Source organism: Parasteatoda tepidariorum, chromosome 9, assembly GCF_982258835.1.
Source record: "Parasteatoda tepidariorum strain Cologne lab strain chromosome 9, Ptep-v5.0, whole genome shotgun sequence".
In the NCBI taxonomy this organism is placed as follows: domain Eukaryota; kingdom Metazoa; phylum Arthropoda; class Arachnida; order Araneae; family Theridiidae; genus Parasteatoda; species Parasteatoda tepidariorum.
Window position 1 is genome coordinate 35,919,219 of NC_141763.1, and position 12,813 is coordinate 35,932,031.

At 29.1% G+C, this 12,813-nt stretch overlaps 1 protein-coding gene across 1 annotated transcript in view; it reads right to left on the reverse strand.

Moving 5' to 3' along the window:
- The window catches only part of LOC107448120 (synaptotagmin-6), a 186,087-nt gene extending 173,764 nt beyond the window's left edge, over window positions 1–12,323 (reverse strand). The window contains exon 1 of the mRNA XM_087151573.1: window positions 12,176–12,323. Coding sequence (XP_087007699.1) covers window positions 12,176–12,254 — 79 coding nt within the window. The 5' untranslated portion in view covers window positions 12,255–12,323. The remainder of the gene's footprint in view (window positions 1–12,175) is intronic.
- Window positions 12,324–12,813: the final 490 nt, after the last annotated feature.

Sequence of the window (12,813 nt, forward strand, 5' to 3'; positions counted from 1 at the left end):
ATTATGTAATATTAACACATAAATAAACTATTTGATCCAAATAACTTTTATAAAGCTTAAGTAAGTATAACTGAGCAGAATCATAAGTATAATTAATAGATAAAAATAGTTAATTGTAATTGACTATAATCCAAAGCTGACAACTTCTACGCGTTTGGTCCAAAAAATTTTAGGGTGGTGGAAAATTAAAAGTTAAAGCTTTCAAATTTCGGACAATTTTCAATTTTGCAATTCGGGCAATTGATTTTCAATTATACAATTTTAATGGTTTTAGAGAAATTATTAGCATTTATTTTTGAAAAAATAGCCATGGATTTGGCAGAATTGGATTTGCACATGGTAAAAATATAAATTTAGTTAATAAAGGAATTTTTAACAAATTTATTAATGATAATAACATACAATTAACTCAAAGATTTTACATAGAACACAATTACATCAATTGGGTATCCATTGTTTTTCATCAAATTGTGAAAGAAATTGTCTTTTTGTTTTTGTATAAATAAACATTACTAGGATATACTTTTAGTTCTATTCATTTGATTAAAAATGATATTTATATATATGCTTTTAAAAACATTAGAATTCCAAGTAATTAATTCATTTTTATTAAAACTGAAATCATTTCTTTTATAAATCAACAATGCAGATATTTTCCTCTTCTTTTAATGCCTAAACCCAGAATATAAGAATTAATAACATCATGATGATTACCGAGCAAGATTAATTCCTAGGGATAAATATTATTTAACAAAACTGTGTAGTTCTGAATCTAAAAACCAATTTAATATTAAGAGTAAAGGTTTTTTCATAATCGTGTAAAAATAAGTTAGCTAAGATAGATGAAAAATTAGAACCTAGTGGTAGTTGGTAGTCCATTATTTTAAACAAAAATATGTTTTCCATTGTAAAGAAAATCATTAAAAAGACAAATATTAATTAGAATTTCCCAATAATCAAAATTGCAATTAAGGATATTTCAATAATCACAGTAATAACTCAAAAGAACATGTTTTAGCTAAGAAAGGGGAATGTTATTAAAGAGATCGTAGAAAGCTAAAGTCATAATAGAATTAATTTTATTTTGTTTAATAAATTCTAAAATCGGTTGATTAGTAGTGATAATCCAAGAAAAACCTTCTTTAATAATATTGTTAATAGTTTTATCTAAGTAGTTAGAGAAAGTGGTGCCACGTTTAGTTAGGCAAGTATTAGACTCACAAGTGATTGTTCTAAATTCAATAGAAATTTTATAAAATTTTAAATTGATAATTAAGTATGAAAATTGTATATTATTAATTTCGAACCTCTTATATAAAGCTAAAAATTTTTAATGATAATATTATTATTTAGATTGCTAAGCTGAAATTTTTTTCTATTTTTTAATTTCTTATTTAAAAGTTCAACATCGATTTTTTTACAGAAGATTACAGCCTTGTCTATGGGAGGTAATTACAAATTTTGTTTTATTTTGTTGTTGCTTAATTGATCGATCAATTTTAGAAAAATTGTTACTGTTGTTTACAGTTTCCTTATTATTAAAAACAAAGTTTTGAAAGTTATAATAAACAGCCCATTTCCATTCTGTCAGCATACCACGCCAACTACAATCGCCAAAGCGACAAATAGATTTTAAACTAGAATAATAATAATAAAAACATGTAGATGTTTGCCCGGGGATGGCTATGAGTTGATCCCTTTCTGTGATGCTTTTTTTTTTTTTTTTAGTTTCCCACGGGCCGCTGTCCGGAAGTTGCTAAGACTTGGCGATAATTCTGTCTCAAATCATGATACGGAAATCTTCTCTTTTTATTTCTCACTTTATCCAAAAGTAGCTGTTATTATTAATAATGACCTGATTTATTTCTTTAACCGTAACGTACATATATATATATATATATATATATATATATATATAGTGAATAATTAAGCACAAATCAGTTGACTTATCCTAAAAAATGTGGTATCTTTTCCATTTTATTTAATATTGGGTTTTTGATCACCACGACTTTTTAATAATTTAAACATACATTTATCATAGTTGCCAAATTGTGGAGTTGAGGAATAATTTTCTTAATGGTAGCAACATTAGCGTATTAAATCTTAAAGTTTCAAAAGATTTTTTCAAACTGCCATGACGAATCAATAATTTAAAGAAATAAGTAGTTAAGATCTATTTTTTGGTTATCACGCTTATTGATAGATTAATAGTTTAGTTGTGCCGACCAGGTAGCCGAGTGGTTGCGGGTTCGAATCCTGCTCAGGTCATGGATGTTTCTTTCTCTCTCTGTGTTCTATGTCCTTTCTTCTGTGTGAATGTAACCCACCCTATAAACGGGTTTGCGGTTGTATGACGTGGGCGACGCTACTCCACCGCCGTGGCTTACCCATAGGTGCCCACTGAGTAACGATTAGAGAGTTGCAATTCTGGCATTTCAGAGGCCAATGGGAAACAGACCCAAGTGCCCTCCATTAACAATAATTGTTGTTTTACTACCACTTTTTAAATTTTATTTCAATGACCGTACAAGTTGGCAGGTATGAATATTAGAAACCTAATATCTGTGTAAATATTGGTGACACCATAGAAACAGTTTTATTAATTCTCTTAATACGATAATCGAAAATTATTGTAGCAGATAAAATAAGAAACAATACACAATGCTTAGTTAGAAAAATTTGCATTTAACAACGGTTTTGTTTCTTGTAATTTTCCTTCTTTGTATTTTATTACTGTTTTAATACAAGACCATCAATTAATATTTTGGTCCAGCCTTATATCTGAAAACATTATAACTTAAATATTTTTATTTGGTATCTAAAACTTGACTATTTATAATACGAAATAGATAATAAATGTGCAATGAAATACACATTTAATGAAAAAAAAATCCCCATTTTTAACTATATGTAAAATTATTTCCAGAAAAAGCTTAGAAACTACTTTCCGTTAGGAATGAAATAATTAAGTTTTTATAGTTAAAGAAATACTTTTGCATCAGGAATTTTTACGTCTTCAACTAAATTTCGAAAAAAAGGCCTTAAAATAAAAACGCTTTTCAAGTTCTTGAAGATAATCTGCATATTTGTTTTAGAAAATTTTCTGTTCTTATTATTTAAGGTGGATTATTAAATATCTAAGGATTTAATATTTAAATGTATATTGAAAATGCGTAAAATAAGATATTCTTTTATTAAATTATTTTGATTTTTGATTTCTCAAGCAAAGGAAAGTGCTTGATGATTATGCAGTCTTTATTACACAATTTTAAGTTATTTATTATCATGGTGGTCTAAGACAATTTCAAATAAAATGTTATAAACTATAAATCAAAAATAAAGGTCCCACTTTTTTGCAGTTTCTTTATGTCAGGAAAAAAATAAGTATTAATTATTCTCGAATTTAGTCAGTTAATATTTAAATTTAAGTTATTCAAACACAACTTGTTCTTTTGAAAATTATTTGCGAAATAACAGGGGGAAAAAATTAATTATTCGCACCCAGCCTCATAAGTCGAGCGATTTTCTAAAGTGACTAAACCTTTTTTCGAAAAATAAGTATAAAGTATTATTATTTTTTTATTAGTATATATTTTGCAGAAACAAGATCTATTTATCATTTATGATGGGTTCTTTAATATTTAGTATTTACTTTGTAAAAATAAGATAGTTCTGTTAATCGTAATATATTCATAATAAAATTATTTTTATTTGAATCTGATTATAAGTAAGAGTGCTTTTTTGAAGCTAAAGTGGTAGATAAAAGACGGAAATACCACATTGGTTTAGACATTCTGTCATACCATTACCATAGAATACCTTCCGAGAATATTTAAAGCGGTAACCAAATAAATTAATTTGCTTAATTTTGTTCGCACTTGAAAATTTATCTGCATTACATTTTGTCTTCACGCTCAGTGCCAGCCCGAAGTCTCTCGCTGATTCATTTGATAGGATAAAAATAAAATGTGTTACAAACGTGGCTTGGAATAATTGAACGTGCGAAGAAAGCTAAGTGAATTGTATAATATATATAATTGTATAATATATGATGAAAATACAATTGATACAATTAACAAATTATATACATACTACTTGTTGTACAATTTGGAACGAGATCCATTGGGCAACAGGCAAGCTGTCAGGGCACTATGGAGCATGCTGCCATGTTATAGCTATAGTTTGTCTATTTAATATATACGTTTAAACTGTTAGTATGTAGTGGTGGAAAAAAATCTTTAAATATTTAATTTATTAAATTAGTAATAAAATGTTAAACTATTAAATTCTCTTACCCCTCTAAATATTCGAATAAAAACGGTCCGAAAAATTGGATCAAATTAAATAGCATGATATTTTAAAACCTAGGTCTGTTTAATAAAAATAATAAACCTAATCCTACTACTTTTAAATATAAAATATGGTGGCGCGTCAATTGGTTGATTCGACTTTCGCTCCTCCCACTGAGGGGCAGCCGACCAATCAGACATACTCTAGTAATTGACTAGATTTTTTTCAATCTCTCTTTTCTCTTTTAGATCATTATTTTACTAATTCCGATTAGTAATATTCAGATGGAAAGGTAAAATACCCTTCAGGGGCTAAAAAGCCTTGTGAAAACAGACTATGACTATTTGACTCTCGACTATGACTATTTGACCCGTGTTAGCAGTGACAATTAATCACGAGTACAATTCTTCCGGTTTCCTTGAAATACACTTTGACATAACTCTTGCGTTGTCAAAACGCTAACTAAATATTTAATTCGTGGATATTTAAATATTAACACATTGCTGACCGGCAACTTTTCTGTGGAACGAATGTGGAAGTAAAACAATATAAATAAACTTTAAAAATTTCATTTTTGTATGATAAAAAGTATAACACCACAAGTTTTGCAAATATATCGGGCTAGCAATGTTCAACTCCGTAGCCTTGTAATTTTGAACCCAATCCAGAAAACAAGGGAATTCCTGGATCAAGTATTGGGAGAAATTTGCCTTAGTGGAGGACTTTTTGATGGGACTAACTCGCATATGCATTACATGGAAAGAAAAACCACGAAAACCTCCCACGGTTATCCTAACGGCAAGGGGACTCTAACGCATGATCCACCTACCATTCAGGATATTTTACGTCAGCGATGTTGTCGATGCGAGCCACGAGCATAATTCTTATTGACCAGTCATTGCTGAGATTCGAACCCTGTTCATCTCGTTGGGAGGCGAACGCTCTGTCACCTGAGCCACAAGGGCTCGGTCCTCAATGTTTAGCCAGAAAAACGGTCTGACAATAGAGTCATTCTATTACCCACAAACATTAAACATAATATGCCTATTTTAAAGTTTGCATGTTTCGCCATATCTCATAAACTAATGAAACGAATCAAAGAATTTTTGTACAGAATTATAAAACTAGCCTACCCAAAGATAATTTCATGTAAAATATGATTGTTTTATAATTATTTATTACTTAAGTTATTAAAAATCTAATGTTTTTTATTTGTAAGATGCGCACATTATTATATCATTACAAATTATACAGTTTTAAATAGCAAAACACAAAAGTAAACCTTCTTTTGATTTTTTTTTTGTTTAAAACTCAAAAGAAAATAGTATTTTTAAATTTTTATCACTCAAGAAAAATTTGGACGTTACAATCTGTTGCAAAAGCTATGGATATTTTGCAGTTGGTAAAAGCTCACTTTAGTATTTATGTATTTAATTTGTAACAAACCAAAAAATAAGTGGCAAAGTTATGTAAGTATTTTATCATTTTTCAGGAATTATGAAATTCGTATCCGATAATTTTCTGAAGTTATGAAACAACGAAAAAACGATCAACTCATGTTTCTTAGAGAGCTTTCCGAATTAAATAATGTGAAGGAGTCACGTGCGCCTTGAAATGTAGGAAGTAATGCTAACTTAATTATTTTTTTAATCAATCGTAACTACCCCATGACTTTCTTTGTAATTTACGTTGATTTCAAGTAAACACACGCCTTCCATCAAGCTTCAATCGTTAACTAAAAGAAATATAGTAGAAAAAGTTGTAGTTTTTATCTCTTTCATTAGATTTGCGTTTTTAATTAGTTACCACTTTTTACAGTTTTTGGTAAACCAGCTCCCCTTTGCAAAAAAATTACTTCTAATGGTCGCGAAAATTAAAAAAAAAAGTTTTTTTAGTGAAATTAATTTTATTTTAAGTTAATTTTTCACTACTAAATACCAAAAAAATTCAAAGTCCTATATAAAATGCAACATTGATGCAATTTTCATTGATTTCTTGATGAAATTTCATGACGTGGCAGAGATGCCACAAGAGACAGAAAATGTGAGAATTGGTAAAAACTCTATTTTTATTAATTTAATTATCCAATCATAACTACCACTATGGTATTCATTGCAAATTATTATTCATATTTAAAGCGAAAAAAAAAACAAATTTGCAATAGTAAACTGAAACAAACCCAGAGATGCCAACTTGCTCCGGACAGAAAATTAATATTTTAAAGTGGTAGTTTATCAATTGTGATTCTTGGTTTAATAAATTCAATTTAGTAGATTTTTATCCACCACTATTTCTAAAAATTTCGTTGGCTTATATAATTCACCACTTTAGAGTTTTAAGTCATGCTAGACCTTTTAAAAAGCAATAAAAATTGTCAAATAATTGCAAAATTTACTTTGTAATTTATTACCATTTTTTCTATTATTTTGGCGTGTCCGGAGCAGTTGGCATCTCTGCAAACCTGCTAAAAAAAGTTGATAATTTTAATTTCTTTTTAACACGTTGAATGCCAAGCTAATTTTACATTTTACGTGGCTTGCCTATCTGGGCCAAACGGTAAATAACTGCAAACTATATTGGCAAATATTAGACAGATTTTGCTAGTTTTTTCAAAAGGTTTAGATTGATAATATGTGGTGAATTTCATATGCCTACGAATTGTTTAAAAAATAGTGGAGGATAAAAATCTACTAAATTGAATTTATTAAACCAAGAAACATAATTAATAAACTACCACTTGAAAATATTTATTCGCTGTCCGGAGCAAGTTGGCATCTCTGTGTATATAAATAAAACTATTTTTGTGAGTTCTATATTGGATTAATTTATTCAAACCATTTTAGTAACGATAATAACAAAGAAAAATTAAAAATTTACTCGAATTATGTGTTTCTAATAATCTTGGCATCACCGGTCACCGGTGACCCCAGTGGAGCTACGAACAAACTCAGTGTCGGTCACCGGTGACCTCCATGGCATTCAACGTGTTAATTCTATCAATTCGAGTTTCAATGTAAGGTTGGAATCTAATGATTTACGTACTTCTTGTTCTCTTCAAACCATTTTAATAACGATAATAATATATACAGAGATGCCAACTTGCTCCGGACAGCAAATATATTTTTTAAAGTGGTAGTTTATCAATTGTGATTCTTGGTTTCATAAATTCAATTTAGTAGATTTTTATCCACCACTATTTCTAAATGATTCGTAGGCTTATATAATTCACCACTTTATATTATTTTTGTCATGCTAAAGCTCTTAAAAAGCAAGCAAAAATCGTCAAATATTTGCAAAATTTTCTCTGAAGTTATTTACCTTTTTTTTTTAACGATTTCGGCGTGTTCGGAGCAGTTGGCACCTCTGTATATATATAAAAAAATTTACCCGAATTATGTGTTTCTAATAATCTTGGCTTTGTCGGTCACCGGTGACCCCCGTGGCTCTACGAGCAAACTCAGTGCTGGTCACCACCATGGCATTCAACGTGTTAGTAGATTTTTGCTTACCACTTTTCACTGTGACCTTCCTGAGTGGGGAGACTTTTAAAGAGTTAGCGAAATTATCCCTTATTCTACACGTTCGACGTCATTATTCGCTATCAATTTATTAAAACTTTCGCAAAGAGCGGAGCAGTTGGCATCGCTAGATCTTTAACCCTTTCGCGCCGACTGTCACAAATATGTGACAGCATAAAACCGTATCAATCAGGGTAAAAATATAAAACTGGTAATCAAAGTATTTCTTTAGCAGTTTATTTGTGGGCGGAGTTATAATTGTATGATTTATTTAATTCACCATTACTTTGTTCAAAATAAAACTATTTAGTTATACTTTGAATTAACATTGATTTTATATATGATTAAACTAACAATAATTAAAGTAAAAGCAAAGTAAGTCTGTCAAATCAGCAACGACTACATTTAAGTTACCGTTTTTTATTTAATTACAACTTGATTCTGATTTTGTACGAATGCATTTCTGAATCACCCGTCCCCAAGGGGTTAATAATGTCTAATCCATAATTTTTGTAAAAATAGCACAGTTTTTACCTTAACTGATTAAGACAATTTGCACTGGTAGTAATATAAAAATCGAATTTACAATTTTAAACAGAAATTATATCAACTTTGCGAAAAATTAATTTTTTTCAAAGCTAATTGTCAGGGTTTTGTTTATTTACTTAAAGTATATCTATAAAGTGGTGGTGGTGAAAATCATTGTAAAACAGTTTTCTAAACCAAGATAAAAATAAAAAAATAACATGTTTTTAACTTCGTTAGAAACAAACTGAAAATCTTCCGACAAAATCGGGAGAGTTCAATAACTATGGAGTTACAAATAACATCATTTTTTAAAGACAAAAGAACAAAACTAATCTCTTATCATCATCCTAAAAGTTGCAAATTTAGGGCCTTTGAGGATGATTTTTTGTAGTGGTAGGGAAATAACAATAAAATTGAAGATTGCATGCAGAAATTTTTAAGTTTCTCAAAAACCTTGTATTGCAGCCGAACATTTTATACATAAATTAAATGTTTCGAAATTTACTTTAATTGCATAAAACTAATTAACACGTTGAATGCCACGCTAATTTTTCATGGCCTGCTCGTCTGGCCAAACAATAAATAACTACAAACTAAATTTTCAAATATTAGACAGATATTGCTGATTTTTTAAAAGGTTTAGCATGACTTATCTGAAAAAGTGGTGAATCCGCAGTAGCCTTAGAGAGTAAATTGGCGCCTATTTTTGAGCACTCTTGAAACATCTCGACGGTTTTCTGATTTTTGTAAATTTTTGAAGCGAATGAAGTTTATCAATTAAGTAATATCTTACAACTACAGTTTCTTGGGATTATTTATTTAACACGTTGAATGCCATGCTAATTTTACATGACTTGCCCGTCTGACCAGTAGTTAAATAACTACAAACTAAATTTGCGAATTTGACAAATGTTGCTAGTTTTTTAAAAGGTCATGACATACATGAATGAAAAAAGTGGTGAATCATATAAGTCTACGAATTGTTTAGAAAAAGTGGTGGATATAAATCTGCTAAATTGAATTTAATAAACCAAGAGTCACAATTAATAAACTACCACTTGAAAATCTTTATTCGCTGTCCGGAGCAAGTTGGCATCTCTGTGTATATAAATAAATCCATTTTTGTGTGTTCTATATTGCATTAATTTCTTCAAACCATTTTGGTAACGATAATAATATAAAAAAATTAAAAGCATTAAAAATTTACTCGAATTATGTGTTTCTAGCAATCTTGGCCCAGTCGGTCACCGGTAATCCCCATTTCATTCAACGTGTTAATAGCTCAAATGATAGGGAAGACAATTTCATCTAACTAAGAGTATAATATTGAAAGATACATTCTGCTACCACTTAAATTTTAAAAATAAGACTTTCTGGATAATGAAGGAAACTACCAACTCGCTGTCACGAAAATTTGGTTGATAAATAAACAAAAATCTATAAGAAAAATGTGATACTACACTTCGACTACACTACATTCACCTTCGACTTTAGCTTTGACCATTCTCCGAACAGCAAAATTCGATTGACTAACTTAGTACAGCACAACATTAGAACTTCCAGCGATGCCAACATGCTCCGGATGGCAAATATATATTTTAAAGTAGTAGTTTATCAATTGTGATTAGTTATTTAATAAATTCAATTTAGTAGATTTTTATCCACTACTATTTCTAAATAATTCGTAGGTTTATACAATTCGCCACTTTACAGTACTTATGTCATGCTATACCTTTATAAAACCAAGTAAAATTAGTCAAATATTTGCAAAATTTATTTTGCAGTTATTTACCGTTTTTTTAATTATTTTGGCGTGTCCGGAGCAGTTGTCATCTCTGGTAATAATACCAGTCTCGTAGAACAAAATTTATTACACGTATTGGTAGTTTACACATGCAAATATCAGTCAAATACGTAGCAGGAAGGTCGACTGCTACGTTTTTGACAGGAGATTTTATTGAGAGGTAAAGAATTAAAGACTAATACCTTCAGAATAGTACATTCTTTGTTAAAGGAATAGTGGTTGTAAAACGTTTAAATGCACTTGGTTCTACATTTCCAGTGTTTGTTATATTTGTTTAATTTGGTTGCCCGATTGGTTGCACAACACCAAAATGTATTTACATTATTAGAGTATGAACATTTATATTAATAACATATCATGGTAGACAAAACTGTTTTGCTTTTGCAAAATAAAAATAAATTGCAATAATGAAACCTTTGCATATTTGCCAACTCTTCCGGTTTTCACGAAAGATTTTATTTTTCTATTTAATGTAGTGGAAAAATTTACAGAATCTCGCATTTTATTCTTTATTAAATAAATACGGTTTAAAATTACTTTGACTACCATTATATTCGAATAATTTCAGCATATATATAATAGGCTTGATTTTAATTGTTGGACGAATTGTTAAACGAAACACCGATTTCAATTTCTATGACTTTACCTGCCACCTTTTTGAAAACCCTAAAGTTGCACATTTTTTTTTTCGTCTTTTATAGGAACCATTTATTTAAAAAGTCGAGCAATTTCTTCATAATTGGAATAAGACAAAAAAAAAAAAATTGTGAGAATAGAAAGATATGAAAAATGTCTGAACGTAGACTGTTCTGTAACAGCAGTTTCGTTAAAAAAACATTCATGTATAAAAGACCGAATAATAATTTTGGAAATGTTAATAAGTTATTTTGCACCCCTGTAATATTGCAGAGTTTTTTGCATAAATGTACAAATGAAAACTTTAATTTCACTGGCACTACATATTTTCATGTTAAACAATCATTATGCTTGAATTATTCATAGGCAACAACAATCAGAGGAGGGGGATATAGAAAATGGAGGCATGAATATGGGTATTTTTAATTTATTTATTTTCGCTGACACTTCAACGTATACTTTACTTCAAAGTGTGTTTGAGTAGATTTTTTTAAAATTTATTTCTTCATTCATTTTTGAAGTGGGGAGTAATAAATGAAATAGATCAAAACCTTAAAGTATCACTCAAAAATAAATAGATAACAAAATAATTTGGCTACTATTTTTTTTTAATTGCACTTTGGAAGTGAAGTATTTTTAAATCATATTTATTACACAGAGAATCAAACATGGAAGTTAAAAATTTTATCACAACAAAAAATATCCTGCCAAAAGCGTAAAATGTACCGATTTAGCAGCATAAAAACTAAAAAAAATCTTTAAAAAAAAGTTTTTTTTAATTATTTTTCCCAAATATAATTTTAAATATAATTCCCAAAAATTACCTGTTGTGTGTCATTTTGTTAGCATAAAGTAAATCAAGCACTTAAAAAATGATTTTAAAAAATTTCAAAACAACTGTTTTCTAATCTCAAAATGAATAAAGTTAAATAAAATATCGATTGTAATATAATTCTTCAAATCAAATATTAGAAAAATAATGTTTTTTTTTTTTTTTTTAAATGCGTATACATTTTTAGAAAACTACTAAAAAATCTTTTTCTTTTAAATTATTTTTTCTTTAAATTTTAGGAACAAATTAAAAATAAATAAATAAACTTAACATTAAGTTCATTGTTTAAATAAAAAAAATTTTTCATAGGTAATAAAAATATAAAATGCCAAAAACAGTTTTTTTAAGTTTCTTGCCTTTTACAAATTATAGATAATTTATTCCGTTTTATTGCTTTTCAATGAAAACAACAAAAGCATTGTTTCAAATCAAAACAATCATTTGCATAACGACTTCCGTCACTAGCGCATCTCGTCTTTTTGCAAAGTAAACAATGCGCGCAATTCGTTTGCAAAATTTTTCAATTGCAATTTAACAATTTTTTCCAACAATTTTAAATGAACTCACCGGACACTGTGGCCACTTTGTGCAGTGTTGACCCGGGAGTTTCACTTAATCCAGAGCTCCTGTTTTTCGTGACGGCCATTTCGAACAGTCCCTCTCCCGTTTTTCCTTACGTAGATTCCTGTCTGCCTATTTATCGAATAAAGTGTTTTGTATCGTTTGCGGCTGGCTTACGGTGCTGCCATCTAGAAGCAAGAACAGGAGTTTGACGGATAGGCAGCATAAAAGAAAGGATGGTCGATAAGATGGAAATCTATGTGATATGATCTGGAGTGGAACGGTTAGAAGAGATGAACTTGAACTTGATTTCAAGGTCTGAAGATCTTTTTAAAAGACTTTTTTCCCTTCTTTTGCTCACTTTAATTTCCAGACGGTGCATTTAAACATTTCCGTTACATTTAATTTTTCCATTATTTGCAACTATTGTGTTACGAATTTCTTTTTCTAACGATAGAACAAAAACTGTTGATATTAGGCAGTAATAACATTAAATTAAGAAATATTGAATAGCCTTTTATTTAACAGCGTTTTATGGGGCACTGTTAAATATTTATTGATGTAACTGCCTTAAGTAATGAAACAAATTATTATGAAATTAATTATCGCTTTTTTAATAAAATTAATAATGATCATTTTACACA